At 50.6% G+C, this 24144-nt stretch overlaps 1 protein-coding gene across 4 annotated transcripts; it reads left to right on the top strand.

Annotated features, from left to right (window-relative positions):
- Positions 1-24007, top strand: DTX2 (deltex E3 ubiquitin ligase 2). 4 transcript variants are annotated; one of them, XM_015880505.2, is made up of 11 exons: positions 1-192; positions 3789-4168; positions 8111-8705; positions 12817-12875; positions 17234-17365; positions 21307-21351; positions 22345-22415; positions 22505-22663; positions 22755-22916; positions 23341-23430; positions 23640-24007. In XM_015880505.2, the coding sequence occupies exons 2-11, from the start codon at positions 3868-3870 to the stop codon at positions 23862-23864; spliced, it is 1839 nt and encodes a 612-aa protein (XP_015735991.1). In that variant the 5' UTR covers positions 1-192; positions 3789-3867; the 3' UTR covers positions 23865-24007. The 4 variants fall into 4 exon arrangements, with proteins under 4 accessions (XP_015735991.1, XP_015735994.1, XP_015735993.1 ...); XM_015880508.2 differs by lacking the exon at positions 17234-17365; XM_015880507.2 differs by lacking the exon at positions 21307-21351.
- The last annotated feature ends 137 nt before the right edge of the window (positions 24008-24144 follow it).

Below are 24144 nucleotides of genomic sequence, written 5' to 3'. Positions count from 1 at the left end.
CCCTCCTCCTCCTCCGGCCGGGAAGTGGCGGCTCCTCCGGTCCCGCAGTGAGCGGAGCTGCGGGTCGGACCGGAGCGAGGCTGGGCCCCTCTGGGCTCCTTTGGGCTCCTTTGGGTTCCTTTGGGCTCCTCGGCTCCTGAGGCCGGTGGAGCCGCTGAGTGTGGGGCTGTCGGCTGTGGAGACTCGGCGGAGGTTGGTGTGTGCGGCGGTGGGGGGTGGGTTCAGCTTTAAGGGCGTTTATTTGGGGTACGGGGCTGTTTTGGGCCTTACTGGGATGCGGGAGGACCGGGCCGAGCCGGGCCGGCTCTGCTTTGTGGGTGTGAGCCGCCCCACTGCCCCCCATGTCCCATTATGGAAGGTTCCCATTGCTTGTTAGGCCGGAATATATAAACACAATGTGGAACCCGAATAAAGTGCCCCTGTGTGCCTTAAGGCACACTCAGTAGCGACTGCAGTGCTCACAGTGAGGTGAAATCGTTAGAGCAGAAGAGGAAAGTATTCAGTTTTGTCCCCAGTGTGAGATGATAGAGGGCAGCTGTGTCTGCTCAGCCACTGGAGCCGGAATGGGGAGTTTTAGAGCTGTCGCTTATGGTTTCGTTTGGCTCAACTGATGTGTTGGCTCTGAAATCAATGTGCTGAGGTATGTTGTTAAACAGACTGACCTACGTGGGGCTGGAGGAGCAAGTTGGGTGGTGGGAAATGCCATTGAAATGCACCCTGCTCTCATTGAGGTCCCTGGTCATTGGGGTCCCTGGCAAATGCTGCAGTGCTGGTGCTGAGGGTCAAAGCAAACACACCTTAATTCAGCCTCTCAGACAGGAGTTTTGTGGCTGGATCTTTTAAACTTTGTGCTAAGTCAGGTCCCTGTTGTCATCTGGGGCAGGAGCAGGACACCCATTTCTGCTGCTGTGCAGTCTCAGCACAGGGAATATTTCCCTTTTCAGGTGGGGAAGCAGATGGCAGAGCTGTGCTCACATGCAGTGGGGCTGGGTGCTTTAGCTGCCACATCCAGAGTCAAAGTATCTCACTGTCACCCTGGGTGTGACAGCAGGATTTTGTCATCTGCCCGTTTTTAGCATCAGATACTGATGGTGGCTGAAAGATGCGGTGCTCACTGAGCTGCTTTCCTTCATCTCCTGCTGCTGTGCTGCAAAAAAAAGAAGGACAAAACAAACTGCTGACTCCCTCCAAAAAGCCTCTCTCTGTTCCTCTGCTTGAGGCTGAGGGAATAAATTTGGCAGCAACAACTTTGCAGGGGAAATGGTGCAGTTCCCTATTTTGGGGCTCAGAGCACCTGAGCTCTGCATTGTATCCATCTGTACTGTGGGATGGACAGATCCCCCCCACTCCAAGCCCTGCTCTGACTCAGTCCAGGCAGAGTGTGGTGTGAAACCTGCCTTCAAATGATCTGGTGGAGGCAGGTGTCGAGTTTGACACCTACGGTTTGAATTTGCTGTTTGGAGCAGTAAAATAACCAACCTGTGTGCATTGCTGTGGCTGATTACTTCTCACCACGAGTGGGGTGTGCTGCTGGTGACCCGGAGCACTTTGGCATTTCTGTGTTGCTTTCATAAATGCAGACACGTGGGTGAGTCTCTTCTTTGCTCGATTCTTCTCTTTTTTTTTCTAATTCTATTTCTTTTTTAAGCTAGCAAGCCACGCCAGCAGGATGGATGGGATGCTCTGTGGAGCGTGGGCTCTTCCCCCATCCGGCAGCGATGTCATTCTCCACGCAGATGGCATCCTCCAGTGGAAGCCACCCACAGCTTTGCTGCCTCTTGGGAGGCACGAACTTTTCTGTTTGGCAGGAAGGAAGCTCATAGCTCCTTATTGACTGGAGTGAAGTGAGCAATCAACAACGTGAGACCTTAGGAGGGAGAAGGTGACTGTATTTTTAAACCCCAAATGAATCTTGTTCATTCGCATTCGTGTTCTTCTTGTAGCCAGCTGCTCACCAGCACTGCCACGGCGATTTCCAAATGCTCTGCATGGTATTCAGGCATAAGATAGACGTGTCCAGCTGGTCTGGACAGAATTCCTTGCAACAACACAGCAGCACAGGAATGCCAGCTATCAGTGCTCTGCCTCCTGGATGCAGCTTGGCGACCATGTGTGATCAGTATCCCCGCTCCTAACACTTAACAGTGCTGTTAGCACAACCAACACCACTTTGTGAAGTGAGTGGTCATCATTTGTAAGTGAGCTGTCACCTCTCAGTCCCTCTTTTCCACCTCCTCACCCAGGAGGTCCTGCTGCCTGGCCTGCTGGGTGGGCTGTGGCAGCACATGGAGCAATGCCTATGGAACCATACACACGTGTATAGCTGTTTCTTAATAACATCTTCATTCTGCCTGTGTTCCCTAATAACGTGTCTGTCCCCACTGCTGTGGGTGACCCCACGTGATGACGGCTTTGGATTTGCTGTTTTAAATTCCTTGGGGGCTGAGATCATTGGTGATGTTTTGTCTGCAATTTGTCTTTGCTCTGTGAGTTGTTAGGATTTAGTTGCTGCCCTCTGTGTCCTTATCTGGATCTTATGCCTTATCTTAAGGCTCCTACCCCATTCTCTATCCTTCCCCAAATAATTTCATAACGGCTTTCTGCAGCTGACTTGAGTTGTTAGTGATGCAAGCTGTCCCTTGTTCTAAGATATCCCTTGTTTTCCAGCCCCAGAAGCTGCAGGTAGGACTGCTGTGATCCGGTCCTCAGCACAGGCTGTTCTCTGTCCCCTCTGTTCCTCCTGCCACTTCCATACTTGTTCCTTTCATTTCTTCTTTTGGATCAAGCTTAACAAATTTATTTCTGTGCTTTGCTGACTTTCATGCATTAAGGATTGTCTTCTGGCTTTGTGTACGTGTATAATGCTGCACAGGAGGAGTGGAGGGACTGATCCTGGATGACAATGGATGATCAGATGCAGTGTCTGAAGGCACAGACTCAAACACATGAACAATCCACAATCCAAATCATTTATTGCAGCTTCTAGCATCCCTCATATACATTCCCACCTTCTCTTTCGTAACTTTCCTGCCCTCCTCTACATGTCAACAGAACATTCCACAAAGTCACCTCTGGTCTACTCCTTAACTGTGCATGCAGGCACTTATTTAGTCAGTTGTGAGTGGTTCCTAGCCATGTTCTCTTCCTCCCAATGAGGATTGCTAATCGTGCCACAGTCACGCATCTCACTTGACTTTTGTTTGGCATCACCCACCTCACTTGACTTTTGTTTTTCTTTCCTGGAGGCATCCTGGGTTCTCAGCATTCCTCTCTAATGCTGTTTTTCTTGCTCCACAGCTTCTGCTCTGAATGTTCTTGAATCCCCACAGTCAGAGACCTGAATGGAGCTGGCATTGTAGCCCTGGAGTTAGACCAGTGCAGAGTTTCAGGATCTGCTTGCATAACCAAGTCATCAATGTGCACAGGTGCAGGGCTTGGCATCCTTCTCAGGTCTGAGCTTGGCTCAGTGCTGATGGATATGCTTAGTGCAGATCAGCAGCGGCCTTGGGCTACTTTTGCATAAGTCTGCAGGCTCTGGTGGTGTCTGGTGTTGGAAGCAGAGTCTTGTCAGAAAGCTCTTTCTCCAAATTTGCAGAAGTCACATTGACATGTTGCAGGTGGTGGCACCTCATTTGCCCTTGACCAGAGTGTGTTCCCTTTCCTGTGGTCTCCTAAATGCACAATGATTATCTTCTGTGAAAGGCTGAGTTTGTGTCGTGTGTCTTTAAGGTGTGTTGATTATAGAGAATCATTCTCAGCTCTGCTGTGCCCTGTGTCTCTCCCTGCAGGTTCCCCAGAAGATGGTGTAAAGCCACTTGGTGCAGCTGCTGCTTGTGATCTCCGTGTGTCCAGACCTCAGGGAAGACCATGGCAGCAGCTCAGGGAGCAGGAAGCAGCTTGGCCGGGCCCCCCATAGCCTCCATCCCAGGACACAGCAGCTCCACAGCAGTGGTGGTGTGGGAATGGAAGGACGAGTTGGGCTGGTGGAGGCCGTACAAAGTGAACGTGTGCAACTTCATAGAGCAGGGTTTCCAGGCTTCTCAGCAGAAGGGGCAGCGTTCTGGATCGGGGCTTGTCAGCAGCAGCATCTCTCTGGGACATGCGGATGCTAGCTTGGCTCCCTATGTCATCGATATCCCAAGCCTGATGCAGTTCCGGCAGGATACAGGTAAGGGAGCTTCCTTCTCATGTCAGCATTTTTGTAAGCCTGCTTGTGTGCTTAAAGAGAGCCCTGCAGAGCTCTGCTGACACTGTTGTTACTTGCTATGTGCTCTGTCTTCTCTCCTGACACTGTGTGCCACCTGGCATGTGAGCAAAGCACTGTTGGCTGACATGAATCTGCAGGGCTGTGCCAGGCAGACAGGTGAGAGAAGCCTCATCGTGAGACCTCTACAGCTCAGAGCTCGTGGACTAGGCTCCTCAGAGCTGGAAACTTTCTGCCTGCCCGTCCAGCCCACATCCATTCAAGACTGCTCCCACAGAAAGGCCTTTTTGCAATTGAAACCCTCCTGGCTTCATCCCTTGTTCCCTCTGCAGCAGGTGTGCCAGCTGCTTTACTTTGGCATGCCATCCTTTGCGAGCTGCTCTGTGAAAGCCTTCTGCCCCTGGCACAACAATGTAATGCAGCCACTGAATAGTCCCCCATTGCTGCTGTCCCAGGCTCACTTGCTTCCTTCCAGGGAGGAAGGGTGGGCTGCTCCTAATTGCAGGGCTGAGGTTTAATTTTCATTCTCATCTTGATTTTCTGAGGTCACTGGGGCTATGGGCTCAGAATGTGCTGATATGGTTTCTGCCCTCTTTTGCTCCAGATGTGCTGAGCAGCTGCAGCTCACAAAGCAGGGATGTAATATGTGCTCTTATCTCCAGAAAATCCAGGGAGATTCCACATTACACACTCCTAAATGAAAGGAAAATTCTCCATGCATCGGTTTTGCCTCTGCCAACACCTTTCCCCCTGCCACAGGACACAGTCATGTTTAGCACACTGCCTGAGCCTCACACCAGGCTGTGATGTTGGGCAGTGTACTGGGTTCTTGCCAGCTGAAGCAAGAAATGAGCACTGTCTTGAATCAACTGCAAAATGAGACAATTCCTACAGGAAAAGGAAGTGGTTGGAGTGGTGAATGCTCATCGCAGCTGCATCCGTGTTTTTGTTCTGACTTTATAGTGCTTACCAGTAACCTTGAGATGAGTTTTCCCTATAAGTGTCTTGAGCACTAGCAGTATTGGCTCAGCATGGCCTGGAAGCTCTGCTGAGAGCTGTGGCTTCAAGCAACACAATGCAGGCCACCGGAGCTGGCACCAGTAGTTGTTTCTTGTTTTCTTCACACTGCACTCGTGCAGGACATATCCCAGCTGGATGAGGTTGAGATCTCACCATGTAGAGGTTGATTACCTGTGGGAGGCTGAAAGATGTGTCCCAGAGCAACTGGGACATCCTTATTCACGTGTGCAGGTGCCTTGTATCTCATTAGTCACTTGTGAAAAACCTCAAAGCATCTAGTTATACTGTCCATCTAGCTATACTGTCCATTGCAGGATGATTTGGGTTTAGTCATCCCAGAGAAACAGCACGGTACAGTTTTGGAAATGATGCTGGATGACGTGATCTCCTCTTTGTGTGGATGAGGTTTGTGGCAGTCTTTTTAACAACAAAAAGGCTCATTCTACTTCGTAGCTCTCCTGCAGTGTTTCCCACTGATTCGGAGGGATGCTGATCAGAGCAGCCAGGTCTGTGAGCCTCCCTCCATGGGTAACTGTTCCTATGTGCTGTGTGTGTGACTGTTGAGAATGCTCATATCCCCTTTTTGTGGCCCACTTCTAAGGAGGACTTTCTCTCTGCAGGGCTCTGCCTTAAGCTCGAACCTTTCTAAGCAAGCAGCCAGCTGACCTTTGTCATCTGCTGGAGAAAAGAATCTCTGCAGGAAACATCCCCATGAAAAATCTTTAAACAGAGCAAAAAATAGGCTGTTGTATTCTGCTTATTAGCTATTAGACAGACAAATAGCTCTTCAAAGGAAGCCAGGGAGAATAACAGGAAGCCAGTGTTAACGGGACTAGCATCCCCACCAACAGGGAGTGACAGCTGTGCAGGGGGATCTTGTGGGCAGGATTAACTGCAGGCTTCAGCTGCTGCTTTGGGCAGATTAACTGGAAGTGAATGTGAGGCAGCAGCAGGAGTTGTCCTCCTGCCACAGCTGTTTGCCCACCCGGGAGATGAATGCCAGCTTCCCTGCCAGCTTGGGGGAAGGGGACCCTTCCATGCCTTGCATGCCTTCACTTATTATTGACTCCTAAAAGCTCCTCTCCCCATTGCAGTTTGTCTGTCTTAAAGCTTCAGGTCACTTGCAAACACCTGAAGTCTTCCCTGTGCTGCTTATAGCTTCTGAGCTGCCTTTGGAGCAGCTTTGGACTGCCTTGCTGATTTCTTACCCATGTGTCCTGCTTGGCTTTCTAACACCTTGCTTTACCTGTGCTGGTCTCCTCTCTGCTGGTAGCAAGCTCCTAGCATCCATCTCTAAATACATGGCCTGTCTCACCGTGTTGGTCCCAATCTGATCTCATCCTTCTTCCCTCTGCTCAGATCTTCCCCAATGTCTGTTGAAAACATAAGACTTGTGCTCTCAGTCTTTCTAAAACCTGGCAGGAGTTGATTGCTGAATGGGAGCGGTCGTTGCTTAAGTTGCTCTTGGCTGTGTTCTCTGCTTTCCCATGTCAGGCACTGATTCCTGGCTGGGGAAGGTTGGCTTGGTTCTGCTGCTACCTTCCACCCTGGCTTTTGCCAGAGCAGGGCCTTATCCCACAGGAGTCTTTGGGTTTTTCAGCTGAGCCATCAGGGGTTCAACCCTGGGTCCTACAGGTCAGGTATGGAATTTCACAGGGTCTCATGGTCTGGTCACCAAAGCACTCAGCAGAAACCACCAATGCTACTCACAAAGAAGCCTGGGAGCACAGTAGGAGCAGAGATATGACTTCCACGCTGTCAGCAGAGCTGCAGCACAGGTTGTCCTCTGGTGCAGGCAGAGTGGAGTCCCACAAAGCCACAAGAACATCCTGGGGCAGTTCTCACAGGGCTGAAGTGCAGATACTTGTTTGTTGATGTGCTCTTTCACCTCTTTCCTGGAGTTCAGGGTCAGAGCCCTCCTCACTGCTATTAGAGGCTTTGTTGGTTTTGGTTTTTTCCCTCTTGCTCTGAACTCCTTTGTGTTAACAGCTCTTTGCATTCCTGTTCCCCACCACCTGCCTGCATTCCCAGACTTGCCCCGGGGTATTCCCAGCTTCTCTTAGTGCAGTGGGCTGCTGAGCTTTTTTCCCACTGCAAACAGATCTGGCCCAGCTGCAGAAGCCTATTTCTGCAGAGGTTTGAGCTTCTGTGCTGTTAGGTGGTTCACTTCCTTCTCAGGAGCTTTTTTGCTTTAAAAAAGCAATTGAGTGAGGTCCCCTTGGAAGCTTCTGGGGGGTTCGAGCGCCTTGCAACAACAGCATATCTGCTTTCAGCGCTCTTCTTTTACGTGAGCAGCTGTTCTCTGCAGCATCCAAATGACTTTGCTGGTTTTCTATGCTCGCCTTGCAGCGGTCAGGAGCTGAGAGAAGCTGGGTCTCCCCTTTCTGAAGCCCTTGTCCTGCCCTCGTGAGACTCCTCTTGTGGGAGCAGAGTTGCCCAGGCCTTAGTGCAGCAGAGGGAAGTGGGCCTTCAGCCCCAGCTGCACTTTCTGTAGGTGCTGTGTCTCTATAGTTACTCTGTTGTTGAGGCTGTGGGAGGTTTATACCAGATCCGTGCCTCAGCCTGATTTTAACATCAGTGAGGCATCTGTGATTGCTGCTCCTTCGTGTCTGGGTGTGTCGGTCTCTACATCCTCTCTCCTTCCCTCCCTTCCCACCCTTCCTCCCAGCAGCTTTTGAACCCGTTGCCAGCCCTCAATCAGATCTGGCTGGTGGACAGGGATCTCCGAGGTGTTCTGTTTCTCTAAGCTCTGTGAGCAAAACCACCTTTGTCGGGATGAGAAAATCTATTAGTGCTCTTATTTAAACGCCGCAGATCAGTGTAGGAGCACATCACTGAAGCAGGTCTGCTGCTCTGATCTCAAAGTGCTTTTTTCTTTCCTACCAGGGACGATGCGGGCCGTCCGCAGGCATGTCTTCCCCAGGGACTCGGCAGCTGGGCAGGGCATCATCTGGGAGTGGCAGAACGACGAACGTGGCTGGTTCCCCTACGCGATGAACATCTGCGACTTACTGGAGCAAGCCTGTGCCTCCAACCACCAGTGGGTGGACTTTGGACCCTTAGGCTACGACTATGAGGTTGACCTGGTGGCTCAAGTGCAGACCAACAAGACCACGAGGTTCCGCCGCAGTGTTCGGAGGCGGGTGGACAGTCCGTACCCCGTGACATCCTCCTTGGCCCCCGTTCACACAGGGACGGGTTGCTCGTGCCAGCAGTGCTGGCTGAACGGGGGGACTGGCCCCATCACCACGCGGTACCGGAACTCCATGATAAACTTCCCCAACTCCTCCACTGCACCTCAGGTTTCTGGTAGGACGACATCAGTGGGTTCTTCCGGCGTCGGCTTTGTGCCCTATAACAAACCCGCTTTGTCTGGAGCGAGGTCCACACAGCGACTCAATGCACAGAGCAGCTGGGCTTTGCCCCAGGCTGGAGGTGCCGTGGGCCCCAGCACAGGACTGTCCACATCGAATGGAGTCAGGTACAGACCTCGACTCACCTTCAAATGCTGCGCGTGTCCCAGAGACCTGCTGTGCTCAGGTCTCCATTGTTTAGGAGCCTTTCTCACTGAGCTCCCTAAAAGGAGGCAGCCTTCTGGTGTCTGATGGATAAGGAGGTTTCCCTTTTGCTTTTCCTTGCTTTTCTCCCACTTGAAATTTCATCCCTGTCAGCCAGGAAAGCCACGTTGAACCACTGAAGGAAGTGCTCAAGTTGAGATACTGCAGGCGTGAGGAAATGTAAGGTAGCATTTTGAGAGGGATAACCAAGTGAATGCAAAGGAAATAGGCACTTCTATTTAGTTCAAAGTATGCTTCAGTTCTCCTCAGGCCTTATAGGTGCTGTAGGCTGAATGGAAAGCAGCTTACTGCACTCTTCTCTCCCATGCACAGGTTGCTTGGCCTAGCCACAGTCAGTTATCCCCGGGGCTGTAGCCAGCAGAGTCAGTGTCTCCCTAAAAGTGGAGCACTTTCCTCTGTCTCCTTGCAGGGTTGATCTCTATGGAACCCAAACCATCAAGATGCTCATGAATCATGTTTTTAGGGTAGTAGTTTTCACTGCACACAAGATGTTTTTGAAGCCGATCTTCCATGGCCTGTCTTCTTTCCAAAAGCTGATGATGATACATGCACTGCACGTCTTCCAGCTATAGGAGGGCTGAGTAAGGGCTGTCTGACTGCTGCTGTCATCATGTAGAGCAGTATATACGCTCTGCACTGTAATAATCTCAAGCATCACTGTGAGCATCAGAGCAATTAGAAGCAAACTTGCCAGAGTTGATTTACCTGTCCATGCCAGCCCAAGCAAAGGCATAGATAAAAGACTGGAAGGGCAGAAAGAGCATACTGTGCTCCATGCAATTAGCAGAGTGTTTTGAAGTTTGTATCTTAAGCAGGACTTCAGTCTTGCTCTCTTGCTGAACCTCCCTCTTTGGAGATGTTCAGAGTCCTCTGTCATTACCTTTCCAAGGGCTCTGGCCTTTCCCCTGTCCAGACAGGTGAATGCACATGGGGCAGTGTCTTCCTCTGCAGTTCATTATGTGAAAGGGTTTCTTTCAACACCAGCTGACAGCCCAGGATGGCTTTTCCCCTTCCTTCCCATGTGGTGAGTTGGAAATAGTGCAGAGTTGGGGTAATAGCTCTTGGCTGGGGTTATGTTCCCAGGCTCGTGAAGCCCATGTTCCAGCAGAAAATACCCTCATTTCTGCGAATTAAGGGAAACCTGAGTAGCATACTCTAACAATGCGTTTCATTTAATTCCTAAGCCCACAACATTCCTTACCCACTGTGTTCCCTGTCTTTCCCCTCAGCTTAGCTCTGTGGCTTAGCTCCTCTTCCGTTGCTCCTCACTGCTGTATCACTGAATAGTGAGGCTTTTGTGGTTGCAAGGATGAGGTGCTAATTATGCTGTGGTCATTATCCAAGGAGGGGATTGTGTGTCTTTGATCATCTTATCTGCACCGTGCAATTCCTTCAGCTGCTCCCTCTCTATGGCCATCCTGCAGCTTGCACAAGCATCCACCAACAGAGCCGTGCTGCTGTGACAGAGCAGTGTGTGCTGCAGGGAAGGGGGCGGTGGCACTGAGAGATTCTCCAGTGTCTAATAAAGGTTGTGTTGTGTGCACTGCGCAACCTTTGGCCCTGAAGCATGCACTACTGGCAGACATATACAAAGCTTGCAGGGAGTCCCAGCTCCTGCCTTGTTGAAGCTGAGCTGGCAGTTCAAAAGCTTCTGGAGACTGAAAGACAGTGCAGTTACCCACCCAATTACATGCACCCAGTTTTGTAGGAAATGAAGCTAAACATGGCAGCTTTTGTGGTATCAGTGGTGGGAGAATATTTCCTGCTTGCTGCAGGGATGGAGGTCAGGGTAGAGCTCAGGCACTGTATGCTGCAGGTTTCATTTCCCCGTGCTCCCAAAAGGATCAAAGTCTCTGGAAAACAGAGAGGAGCACTGGCTGGAGCAAGCCAAGGCATAAGTAGATATTCCTGGCTCTGCTCTAATGTATGAAATAAATGTGGGCAGGTTATTTTGCTTCTCAGTGCCTTAGTTTCCTCCCAGGCAGTAAATATAGCAATTCCAGCCTCCTTGCAAACTACACTTGAGAGCCACAGATGGAGTGTGCTGTGTGTGTAGAACAGAATGCAGCACTGCCTCCAGCAGCTCTCTATCCATGGGTGAAGCTGTGCTGGGAAGCATCCTGTGCTGCAGCCCCAGCTCTTCCCATGCACTCAGGAGGTGCAGATCAGGGAGCGCTCAGAGACTTCAGGCATTGACTTTCAGCTGCTGCAAGGGCCGAGCTTTGGCTCAGAGATGCAGGCAACAGCTGGGAATCTGTGCAGCGGAGGTGTGGGAACAGGCACGCCTGCTTGGAGGCAAGGCACGATGTGTGTTACACGGCTATAGCAATATCCTCCTTCATTACACCCTTCCTTGTCCAAAAGAAAAACCACCTCAGGCCCAACGTAAGCTCAGAGTTGCATTTCTGCACCTTTTTTAGCATGGCAACACTTCCTCCTACGCACTGCGGCTTCAGATCTGCCCAGGCAGCATTGTGGCAGAGGCAGCTCAGTGTGAATTTCCCTTGGTTTCATCAGCCTCATGGCTGGGATTTCTGCAGGTTTCTGCACGTGGCAGCCCTGCCCCTGTGTTCACATGGATAAGTAACACATCCTATTTCAAACCTAGATGTAGCCCACATAAAATAAAAGTTAGTTAGTTCCTACGTCATTAGTTGCCTTAAAGCCTTCCTGCAGTCAAAGCTAACACGCTTTGCCTTTACTGTAAGTAAGTCTTGAGGCCTTTTTTCACTTCACAGTGCTCATCATCCCCCTTTTGGATCAGCTCTGGGTTTCCTTTCCATGGGGGAGATGGAAGCACCCAGGTGGCTGCAGCACTTTGGGCACAAAGCTGTGTCACATAACTAGGAATGGAACTGCAGTGTCTCCTGGGCTGCTTCCTGGTGGGAGAGAAAAATAAGTGAGAGGGAACTGTGATGAAGGAGCGAAATCAGGGAAGGAAGAAGTCATAAAGAGGGTCATAGTCACTAAGAGCCCCTTGAAGCTGAAAGGAGGATTTCCACTGTGGTCAGAAGGGTTTGAACTGGGTTGCAGTGAGAACAATTGGTTGCATCACTTGAAAATATTGCAACAGCAGGGGCAACAGTGGGGAAAACACAGTCAGAAAAGGAAGGAAACCTGTGCAGTGTGGAGGACCCTTTAAAAGTCTGGAGGCTGCCAACAGCACATTGAGACGCAGGGTTCCCTTGGGGGCTCAGAGAATACAGGAACCTGCTCCAAACACAGCAGGCAGGGGAACTGCAAGGTGGGGATGCATCGCTGCTGCAAGAATGGGAGGTAGGCATGTGTCACTGCTGGATCTTAGCAGGGCTGCAGAGAGGGATCGTCACTGCCTGTGATGATGTGTTGCTTGTGTAGTGACTGCAACTGCTGCCCATGAGCTGCTGTGCTTGTGTGCCACCTAAGGCAAAGCCCAGCGTGGTGGGCTTCAAGCTGGGGTCCAGCTTTGTCATGGTTTTATGATTTCTGGTTACTGATATTCCACATCATAACATCACACAGTGCACTGGGAGTTAAGTATTAATACTCCAGTTCTGGGTACCAGTTTGGAAGAGCAGAACTGCATTCCCCAGGGGGGCTTTGTGGTCAGAGACTACCCATATTTCCTAAGCTGCTCAAGGTGCTGTTGCCAGCACTAAGAATTGCTACCAAAACAAGCTAGGAACCTAAAAGGGATGCTTGGTGTCCACCTTCTCTTGGCTTCTCAGGTAGAGTGCCTACCAAACTCTTCTGAGTCTCTTTCAGTTTTTTCTCCCCTTGTTCATATATGCTTATAGTATCATCAAAGATAACAAGCATTAGAACCCTGCTTTACAAAGGGGTGGGCTTCTTAAATATAACTCTTGGGCCAGTGGGGGTGTGGGGAGGGGAAGGGGGTCCCAGGTGAAGCTCACCTGGGTAATTAGAGCCTGTTAAAATATCTAGGGCTGTGTGCTACTGCAGCTCAGTTAGCTCTTGCTTATTTGACTGCTGACCTGTACTGTTATATTTTTCTCTTTCTTGTTCTCTCTCTAGCACTGTAAACCTCCCAGTCAAGATGTCCAAGCCCAGCAAACTGAACCAAGCCTTGGCAGGTAACTACATTGTTTTGCTTTATCTGCATTGTTTCTAGGGTTATGTGAGTGTCTCCTCTGGCACTTGCTTTCCCTTTCTAGCCTTTAGGGAAGCTCTGGTTTGTGTTTAGTAGCAAAAAAGTTCTAGTCCTAAAACCCAAGCAGTAGAAAGAGCAGACTTGAGAGAGAGCAGGAAGGCTGGACCTTAGCAATTGTTTTTTCTCATTAGAGTTTGTTGTAAGGTGTTGTTCCTGTTTTAGCTGCGGAGAGGGTTTGATGTTGGTCAATATGGATCAGTGCTTTCCTAACACAAGAACAGGATGCCAGCTGGTGTGTAGTCAGTCTTGGGGCAGGAGAGATGAGCTCTGTGGACTCATTGAAGAAGCTCTGCTTCTAAATTGTGCTTTAAAGACAGGTTATGAGGACAAGTGGGTGTATTTAGGGTTTGGGTGCTAATTTGTTAGCTATAGGGGGGCACCTGGGCTATGCTGTGTGCTGGCTGGCAATTGCTGCTTTTCCTTTTTCCTTCCTTAGAGGAGGAAGGCTGTAGTGCAGGCAGCTGCATGGGATGATTTTGTCTGGTTTTATTATAAAGGCTCAGATAGCTGTTAGCTTAAAAAGGGTTGTAATGCATTGCCTTAGGGAAAGGAAGAAACAGAAGTTAAATCAGTCGCTGTCTCCTGTGGCAACACAATGCAGGCTGGCTTGTTATCATTGAAACCTGTGAATCTGATCCTAAATATACCCAAACAGTGCATCTGAGAGGGATGAAAGTGCAAGTTTTCAGTGCTGCTTTTCAGAGTAGATTTGCCTGTGGAACATGAAATGGCGTTGCCTTGAAAATGGCAGCTCATGCTTATAGCTTTCAGTAAGTGTTTGAAATCTGAGTGCCAGAACTTGATGCTGGTGTTTTGCCTTGGTTGGCTGTAGCTATGGGGTCTGCAGTGTGACAGTGGCTGCTGGGAGTACAGGTTTTGCCCTGGTGATGCCCTGACACTGATGTTTCTGGTCATCCAGTTTGAGTGCTATGATGAGGATTGTGCCTTGTGGGTCTCCAGAGCCAAATGGGCACCATGTAAAGTCAAATGCAGGCTGTGCTGACAGCATGTAGCCCCTCCAGCTCAGTCTTAATAGATCAGGCTTTGTGGAAATGAGGTGTAGAGTAGAGCTCACACTTGCTCTGGGAGGATGACCTGTGAGCAGGGCTCGCTATGAGAGCTGTGAGTTTCATCCCCTGACTATTAGCACTGACTGTAATTAGTTACTTAATCACAGAAGGGTAAATACAGCAGAGGACTGACAAGCCCTAATGTATCCAGGCTATGTTAATAGTGCTAACTGTGACCTTGTTCTGCATATGCAAATTGTCCCTTGTTAATTTGAAAGGTCTCCAGGTCCCTGGGAGGCAGCAAGTGGGAGATCCAAGTGGCTGCAGTGTGTTGTGTGCTGGGCTGAGTGGTCTCTGCAGGAGCAGCCATAGGGCGAGCATCTCTTCTGGGTTCTCTGTTTGTGTAGCCCATGGCTGTGATCAGACCTGAGATGCTCTGAGGGGCCAGGAAGGGGAGAAATGTTCTGAATCAGCAGGTAATGGGGAATCCTGCTGTCAGTGAGGAGGGCTTTGGTGCTGTGATGAATACCTGGGTTCTTAGCAAGGAATACATAACACTGCAGCTCCAGGCCCCAGAAATCACAAAGCTGACTTTGAGAACCTGCTCTCTATGCTTTTTTTTCCTTATTTTCTCTTACTTTAGTATTTTGAGTTGTGCAGAAAATCTGTCATTGAAGTGTTCTTTCCACTCTTGGTATTGGGTTAGTACAGAGAAATGCCAAAATATCAGTCTCAGCAAACTGCTAAAGCGCCGTGTTGGTGTTTGAGCTGTGGTTGGATGGGTGTGCTGGGCTGGGGGTGAGTAAGCAGCTGGTTGGTGCTCAGTGCATTACGTAAGGGTGTTTTCCCCATGCTAATATTCTGCACAGGATATTACAAAAGTGCCTTATTTACATGGGAGGCCGAGAAGAGCTGGTGGATGCTGTCAGAGATGCAGCAAAAATAACTTTACCCCATGCAGTTTTAATACGGTGCTCATGGCCACGTAGATGCTTTGAGCAAGAGAAAAAAGGGAGAGAGGTGTGTGCTTCTTGCATTGTACACACACACATGCACTTGGCATGTACACGTCTCCATGTGAGCCTGGGATCCCTTGCTGGTTGCTCTTGTCACCAGACCTGTGGGAGGATTGTTGGATACTGAGGTTTCCAGCCTTGTATCAGCACTCTGAAGGAGGAATTGTTGTGGTGTTCTTCTGGCTTATCTCAAACAACACAGCACAGGAGCAGCCCCGTTCTGAATGCTCTCTTGCTTTGAATCTGTAGGAAGAGAGGATTCATTGTGTGCCTCTGTGAGGGCAGCAGAAGGTAGAAATAGAAAAGTGTTTTCTTGCCAGTTTAAGGTTGTCTATGCAGAGAGCACTGAACTGGGGGTAGCTCTCCTGGTCCTTTGCTTAACCTGTGCTCTGTGTGCACGTGGACCTGTTGTTGCCTTTGCAGTTTGTGAAATGAGAGTTTCTGGAATTAAGTACTTGCTTTGCAGTGATTCACAATGCTGGTAGACGACTGTGGGTAAGTTGTTCGAGGTACAGGAAGGGCCGCACTAGCAGGCAGCTGAACTTGGATGAGGTTCCATGCCTTGTTCTTCACTTGGCTCTCTGACATGGAGTCTGAAGTCTCTGCTTTCATCTTGTTCTCCTTTTTCCCCCCCCCTTTTGCAGCGGGCTTTGCATGTTAGTTAGCAAACTGGTGTTGGTCTCCTCAACAGAGCACTGATTGTACATTTGTATATAGATGCGTGTGGGTGGTGACAGTCCCTGCTGGTCTTTGGACTTCTTGTCAAATGCCAGTCTTTGCAATCCCTGTAATCACAGTGCTGAGAAATGAGCATTTGACACAGCATCACCACTTCCCTCCTTCGCACCAGGCTGGGGAATGGCATTTCCCAGCTCTGGTGGGGTCAGGCAGTTGGAGATTTGCAGCCTGAGGACACAAGTACGTTCCTGGTGCAAGCAGGGGGCAGCTGTGCAGCTCCTGGGAGTAGCTTTCATTAGGGGGACACTTAAGCTGTTCTGGAGGCTGAAGGACTGCTGGTGTAGCATGGGGCCAGCAGCAACCTGCAGCTGGTGATTGCAGGAAGCTGTGATATCTATGGATGCAATGTTCAGTCGTGGTTCACGCTGCTCCCTTGGTGCTCGTTCTGAGAACACCCAGTGCTGGTAGTGGGGTGAGGTTACTCAGTGCCACTGTGCTCTAAAGATCCTTTATCCCTGCAGCTCCTGGGGTAAAGCTGAGTCAGTGAAGATGACACCTAACAGGGTTCCTGGTGTGGGGTTACCTGTTTCCATGTGTGCTGGGGGGTCTATAGTGCATGGGGCAGCCTGGGCCTTCCTTGGGTAGTCCTGTACAAATGGCTGTGTCTCATATTCCAACTTGTGAAGTGCTTTCTGTCTAGAAGTCTACGGTCCTTACACGCTGTCTATCTTACATCTAACTCTTGCATCAAGGAAGACTCAAACAGTGTGTGGGATGTGTCCTGTACTTGGACCTTATGTGAAGCTGGTACAAAACACGGCCAGGGCTGCATGGGGGCTGGTTCTGCTTGTGGAGTGCTTATGTGGGCTTTGTGCAGGGGATTTCTGCTTGCAGGCAGTGGTTCCTTGACTGGCTTCAGGCAGGAAGCAGCCTTACTGCTTGCACTTGGGTGGTGTTTCCCATCATATCTCCATCTTCAGTCCTGTGTGGGCTGGTACCTTATTTTGTCCTGAATGATGCATTTGCTTTTCTGTCTTTCCAACTCAGTTGAATATGGGCTTAAAAAACAGAAGTCTTTAACTTCAGCTTTAGCCATGAGCTGTGCATGGATCTGGGGATGCTGGCGAGGATTTCCTTTGTGTTAGGATGTGGTTTAGCACAGGCAGCTGTAGGAGATAACATCTGGGGAGGTGCTGGCTTCTGGGTTGTCTGTTGTGTCTGCAGCCATGAGTGATTTTTGACTGTGGCATCCTTGAGAATGGACACCCACACATGCAGGTGTTCCCTGGAATGTGAGTTCTAAAGCAATATGTCACCTTAGGAATATTCTGCCTTCAGCAGGCCTGAATTTCCCAGGTGGATGCTTTGGTTTGCTGCCCAGGTTCTTCCTTCTGAAGGCCTCTGGATCCTTGTGCTGACTCTAGTCCTGCTGCCTGTCAGGTGTTTCACATTGAGGGCCTGGGTTTGGTTTTGTTCTGTATTTTATTTTCTTTTTCTTTGGAAGTTTTGAAGGTTGTTTTAATGAATGTGTTTCCCCGTTGTTTCCCTCCTGCATGTGGATCTCGTACCTGCTGTAGGCATGACGGCTATTCTGATGTCAGCCGCTGGACTCCCCGTGCACCTCACCTGTGTGCCGCAAGCTGCCAGCACCCATAAAGCCACTAAAAAACACAGCTCAGTTAAGGAGGGGAGGAAAGTGTCCAAGAAAGGTAGTTCCTGCTCAAACTGATATCTGCTTCCATCTCCTCTTTATCTCTCTGCACTTGTTCTACCTCCCTCTTTTCCTCTTGTCTCTTCCCTGAACCCCGCTGGCTCTTCTGGTTTGGCTCGTGATGCTCATCCTGCCAAGGATGAAGTGTTGTATGTGGTCTCTGACAGGCTGTAAAATAAGGTGAGAAGGCAAACCCCATCCTGAGGAAGCTCTGCTTTGTTTCCATCAGTCACTAGACCTGGAGCAGCACAGTTGCTCTCTGTGCACGACTGATTTCTGCAGGTTTCAATGAACCCTTGGGGTCTGGCACTTATCCACGTGCTGTCTCAGGGCAGGTCTCCTTGTGAGCTGTGCCCATGGCTGAGTCACAAAGTGAGGAGGATCCTGTAGCCAAGCAGGTCCTTGAGTCACGTAGGGCATTCGGGGCCAAACTGGGATGGGTTTTTCTCCACTCCTGTCTGAGATGGGAGTAGAACCCTCTCTGTGATGGCAGGTATGGATGGGTTGCTTCCTGCTGAGGTGAGCCCCCAGGGCTTGCTCCTGCCCTTCAGTGCTGCTGGCATCGTGCACCCTCTGTCTTGAAGGCTGTAGTATCTGGTGTGTGATTTCCATGGAACTGCTGGGATGGGTGTCATAGAAGATCCTAATTTGGAAGAGACCCATAAGGATCGTCATGTCCTGGGGTGGGCAGCCAGCCTCTCCCTGCAGATAAGCAGAGGGAGCTGCAGGCTGCACAGCTCTGCTTGAGATACGTGCCCAGCACGGAGGTGTCTGCATTCAGGAGTACAAAGAACCTCATGGATGTGGTGGGGAGGCATGTGGCTGTGTTGGAGCTTGCTGCTGTTTGGGTCTAAGAGCCAGCATGTGCAGTGAGGTGTGGGCAAACCCCCTCCAAAGGGGGACACTAAACAGATATTTAATGTGGAAGGAGATGCCTGGCTGTGGGAGCTGTGCCCAGTGCTGCTCTGGAGAACCAGCTCCCTGCTGTGGCTCAGCAATGCCACCTGGTGGGACCAGGGAGCCTCCATCCTGCGGGGCAGAGAGGGGTTGTGAGCAGAAGGGACTGTGTGATGTGAGCACGGTGCAGCTCCTTCCATCTGGCATTGCAGGATCCGATCCAACCGTTCTGCTCAAGATGTGCTGCAGATGAGATGCTTTGCCAGCTCTGCTGCTTCCAGTGCTCATCCAGGGTGGAGGGATGGGCCTTTCTGTTACAGAACAAGATGTAGAAAGCTGGACCATCCTTGTTGGGAGCAGGGAGGCTGTAGCTACAGAGTGCTGAGCACAACTGCTGCCTGAGGAGGGTCTTGGTGCCCCCAGGAGCAAGCTGTGCCTGTGCAACACTGCTGGCCAAGGAGTGCTGTACTGCAGCAACAGTAATGAGCTTGACTTTGTCAGACTGTTCTTGTTCTATTTCTTATAAACCCTGAAGCTATAACAGGCAGAGACAGGTCCATTTTGTGCCCTGAATTTCCACATCTCCACTTTACGCCTCTCCACATTTTTCTGTCACTGTGAGCTCCAGCAAGAGCTGTGCATCCAGGTGCAGGCACATCAGTGTGAGCGCCAGCAACTGGTACTGAAATAGATGGTGGTGGCTGCAGCCCATGTTGAGTCCTTGCTGTCTCCTGCAACCCCCAGTCCTTCCTCTTGGGTGCAAAAGAAGCATTTACCCTGCTGACACCCCCTGCCCTTTGCTGGGCAGGCAGTGTGCTGCCAGTATCAACCTGCAGCTCCCAGCCACAAGTGGTGGGTGACTGTGCTTGGCTTTGGCTGGAAACAGCCTGTCTGAGCCTGTCTGCTGCTCAGTGTATGGCCCTCATGGGGTGCAACTGCTGCAAGTGTTTGGTTGCTGAGTGAGGATTCAAAATGCATCTGTGAAATGTCGCCTTTGGAAAAGCCTCGTTTCAGCAAGTGGCTTATTATCTACAGGGAGGAAGGGGAAGCATTAATGAAAATCATTATTCCTTTTGGTAAATGAAAGGATGGTAAACATTCCTTCACATCCTGGGTAGATCAATAGCACAGTGCTAGGCCAGCTGGTGGTAAACAGCATTGAAAATGCAACTGCAGAATTGACCAATCCTCTATTAATCTTGAAAACCACGGAGCCTGAGCAGGCTTTGATCCCAGGGGATGGCTAGAACAAAGGCTTGGAAGCAAATGCTTCCACAGAGCAAATGATGCAGTATGGGGGTGATTCTTGTGTGGAAATGTGTGGCTTGTGCCACAGCTGCTGCTCTGGGGCATGGCAAGTGTATCTGATGGCAAGGTGAATAGCTTCAGAGCTGCTAAATCTGTCATGCAGGTGAGCTGAGGTGTTGGGTAATGTGCTGGGCAGGCAGTGCTGCTGGTTGGACACATGCTCTGTTTGCTTCCCTTGCTGTCTGTACAACCTTGTCCGTGTGTCTTTTTGGCATTGCTCTCTCCAGTCTGTAGCCAGAGGAAATGAGAAGGAAGGTCACCTTGAAGAGCCACCTGAAAACCAGCCAGATAGAGGAGGACTTGTGATCAGCCTGGTAGGCAGCACGGAATGCAAACACAGTCACTGTGATCAGTACTTAAGGAAGGAAATCTTATTGTGCACAGAGCAGGCTGTATGTCCTCTCCAAAACTTGCAGAGCAGAAGCTGAAGCCTCTTGCTGCCTACAACACACACAAGCAGTGCTATGCTGTGTTTGTCAGCTGGAACCTGGGGCAGGGACATCACGGTGTGCTCTGCTGGGACTGATTTGACCACAGGAGGTGGTGGGCTGAGCTGAGCACGAGTGTTAGCAGTTCATGCAGATGGCATCCCTGTGCCGCTGTATCTGGCTGGCATGTCTTCATCCACTGTGTGTAAGCAGGATCCCAGTGGAGCGGGCAACACAACAGTGTTCTCTGTGAGGTCAGAATGAGGCCCTAAGGCAGCTCCTGGCCCTGCTGAGCTCTTATCCTGAGTGCTGGAAGGTGGAGGTTTGTTCAGTCTCCTGTTTGTTTCCTGCTCTTCTTGTGGCAGCCGTTGGAGATGCTTTTCCAAGGAATTCTGGCATGCACCTGAAGTGGAAAACTGCTGTTTGCAAGTTCCTGTGTTTGACTTAATGCTTAATGTGTCCTGTCAGCACCTTCCTGGCTGAGGGGCTCCAGGGCAGTAACCTCTCAGCCCCACTCAGTCTGAGCTATCACACATCTCCTGCCTGGCGCCAGCACTCACAGGAGCATCCTCTCACATCACAGGCTTATTTTCTCTCTGTGCTCAGTTATACCTCCCTGCTGCTCACGCTGCCAGACACCAAGTGTTTCAGGATGGCCAGGAATTCCCTTCTTAAAATAACTCGTCTTAATGACTGTGCCTTTATCTTGGATAAAGTCTAGCACCCGGTTCATCTGTCTTCCTTAGTGAAATGACTTTCCTCCCACATTAGCTCGTTGCCTCATCTCTTGCATTGCCCTGGATCTAGTTCTGCAATGAAGAGGTGCATTCTTCCTGTTTGCATCCTCCTGTTTGCATCTTGCCCATCTCTGCCAGCAGCATTCAGAGGGATCAATCTCCTGCCTGATGTTCTGTGCCAACTGCCAGGTCGCTGCCAGTTTCATGCTGGCTATGGCACGTGAACAGCCCTTCCTGTCTGCTTTACAGTGTTTGGCTCTACTATGAGAAGTAGTTGTCTGGAAAACAGAACCCACTGCTCATTGAGGGAGGGTTGGAGTACAGCTTCCTTGCAAGCCCCAGGGTAACAGCACTGGTGCTTGTGGCTGTCCAACCTCTGTTAGAATCTGTCTGTCCCAGGACAGAGGAGAGCAGCCTTCACTGGTGCATCTCATCCTTCATCTCCCCCAGAAACAGGCTTGGAGCTGAGCAGGAAGGATGAGGAGCCCCCAGTGCCAAGCGTCAGGTCTCATTTTGCCTCCTGCTGGGTGCAGCCTTAACATCACTTGTACAAATGTTTCCTTTTGCAGGCTGGTGGAGGAGCCTGGCTGCCTCTGTGATGAGCCTGATGATGGGTAAGGAGCTCCAGCTGGGTGCAGTGCAGATGTGTGATGCTGGCTGGATCCAGGCCTGGCCAGGCAGTGCAGTTCCCAGCAAGAGATTGGCTGGGAGCTGGGTGACAGCTGATGCTGTTGGCCTTAACCAGATCAGGGTTTTATGTGATGTTTGCTGCGTAATCCTGTAACGCTTCAGAGGGGATGGGGCATGTGCTTAACATGCTTTGGCAAGCAAACTCCTCCCTTGGCAGGAGAGAGTTACGCTCAGGGAAATGGGGAATGTCAATGTGTTGTACTGCAAATGGGGCACCTATTATAAAACTCTTGTGTATCTTGTGAGTTGTGTCGTGTCTTACTAGATTTGAGTGTGTGAAAGCTCAGGAGAAAAGCCAGTGTTTTGTGTTAAGGATTCAAGGCTAATTCTGCTGTCCTCAAGATAAGGTCTGCTGCTCAGTATATGGCAGGTCTCTCCTGAAGTGCCAGCTGCAGGGTTTGGCAGTGTCTTACTCATGGTATGAGAAGGTTCCCTGTCAGCTGGGTGGTGTGGGATTGCCTTTTCTCCTTTAATAGCCTATGACAGAATTCTTTCCCACTGAGTGTACTACGTCCTTGAACTGAGTTGGATTGTAGCTGCGCAGAAAGTTCAGCTGGGACCTGGCTGGCATTACTTGGGATACATTGGGGCACCCAGAGCACAGCAGCTGCCTGAAGGTGGCTCCCCTGGGTGTGCTGCACAGGGCACAGCCATCCACTGCTACATGGCAGCTCTCACCTTAATGGGAATCCTGTGAGCACACAGAGGTTTGTGCTTGTGGATTCTCCCATCTGCAGCACTCTGTTCCAGCAGTGGGAACTTTTGCAGGGCTTCTGTGGATTGGCTGGAGCAGCCTTTTCTCTCCTTTCTAACACGCATCTTCCTCCTTGGCTTCCTGGCCAGTTACTTGCTGTCACCCTGCAGTGCCTTTATACCTCATGGTATGCCTGATGTCTTTCTCCTCTGTCCTTGTGCAGCAGCACCAACTGACCCAGAAGCAGTGGTGAAGAAGTACCTGGTGGAGGTGAAGGGCACTCCTGCAGATGAGGTAAGGGGTTATGGGGGTGTATACAAAGCTGCCTAGCTGCTCCATAAGGTGCTACATGGTGCCCTTCTCCTTGCTGTCTTGTATTCCAGGACTGTATCATCTGCATGGAGAAGCTGGCCTCTCCTTCAGGTTACAGCGACGCTTGTGAGTGCAGAACAATCAAGCCGGAGATGGTCGGTCGCCTGACAAACTGCCAGCACTCCTTCCACATGCTGTGTGTGCTGGCCATGTACTCCAATGGGAACAAGGTACTGAGGCAGCCCATCCCCAGTAGGTCCCATGTGCCCTTTATCTGGGTGATGCACTGCAGAACTCTGACACCTGCTTCTCTCCCCACAGGATGGCAGCTTGCAGTGTCCCTCCTGTAAAACCATCTACGGGGAGAAAACTGGTACTCAGCCCAAAGGGAAGATGGAGGTCTCCACTTTCCCTCAATCCCTCCCTGGCCACAGGGACTGTGGGACAATCCAGATTGTGTACCACATCAGCAGAGGCATTCAGGTGAGCATGGCATGCTCCTGAGAACAGCCGCAGCCTGCTGGCAGGAGTTATGAGAGCCTCCCTCCCACAGAAGTACAGGGCACCAACGTGGTGCCTGCAGGCAGCCCCTTGCTGTGCAGCCTGCAAAGGATGCCTTTCTTCTGAGGTTTTCCTCAGGCCATGTGGAAAAGCTGTGCTTATGGGACTGTCTCCCACATGATCTGAAGAGCTGGCTGTACCTGTATCCCAGCATGAGGTGCCTCCTGGAGGACCTCTTGATGCCAACATGCCCTATAGGAACATGTCAGATACCTCCTACAATCAGCAGTGCCCTGCTGCTTTCACATGAAGAACTGCCTTGATACAGGACTGCCAAATCCTCCTGCATATCCCAAATTTTGCTGCTGCCTGAGGATGAAAGTGCCACATGTCTTATCTGTTGCAGGGCCCTGAGCACCCCAACCCAGGGATGCCTTACACAGCAAGAGGCTTTCCTCGCTATTGCTACCTACCAGACAATGATAAAGGCAGAAAGGTAAGGTGTTGTGTGATGGGGTTTCCTACTGGGGCACCTGATCAGTGGGGGGGGGGGATACACCAGTGTTGGAAGGGACCTTGTTTCCTTGGTCTCCTGCTACAGCAGGGATTTAGGCTGTTAAGCTTCTGGCAAGCAGCTTTTGGGGCTTTAGCTGCTGAAGGACAGTTCTGACTTCTTTTTATTTCCTTCCTATATTTCTCCACCAGGTCCTGGAGCTCCTGAAGGTGGCCTGGAACAGGCGCTTGATTTTCACAGTGGGTACCTCCAACACCACTGGTGAGAGCAACACAGTGGTATGGAATGAGATCCACCACAAAACAGAGATGGACACAAACCTGAGTGGTCACGGCTACCCTGACCCCAACTACCTGGACAATGTGCTGGCAGAGCTGGCTGCCCAGGGCGTCACTGAGGACTGCCTGAGAAAATGAGTGGTGTTGAGGGGCTCAGCTGGGCTGTGCACATCTCTGTGGCCCCCTGCCCAGGTGCCCACCCAGTGCACTTAATCCTGTTGCCTTAAGTTCCTGTGTCTGACTGTCACACTAAGCAATAACACTGTCATGTGGGAGCGCTGTGTACTTTGTACAGTCTTTTTTTTCCTGATGGGAAGCATTTTTGTAGGAAATATGGCTGTGTGTCCAGGTAAGGTTGGTGTCTGCAGTTAGCAGAGTGGTGGTGAGGTGACAGGACCCCAGTCCTGGTGCTGCCTGA

The sequence above is a fragment of the Coturnix japonica genome, chromosome 19, assembly GCF_001577835.2.
Source record: "Coturnix japonica isolate 7356 chromosome 19, Coturnix japonica 2.1, whole genome shotgun sequence".
In the NCBI taxonomy this organism is placed as follows: Eukaryota; Metazoa; Chordata; class Aves; order Galliformes; family Phasianidae; genus Coturnix; species Coturnix japonica.
This window is presented reverse-complemented; position numbering and strand designations above follow the sequence as displayed.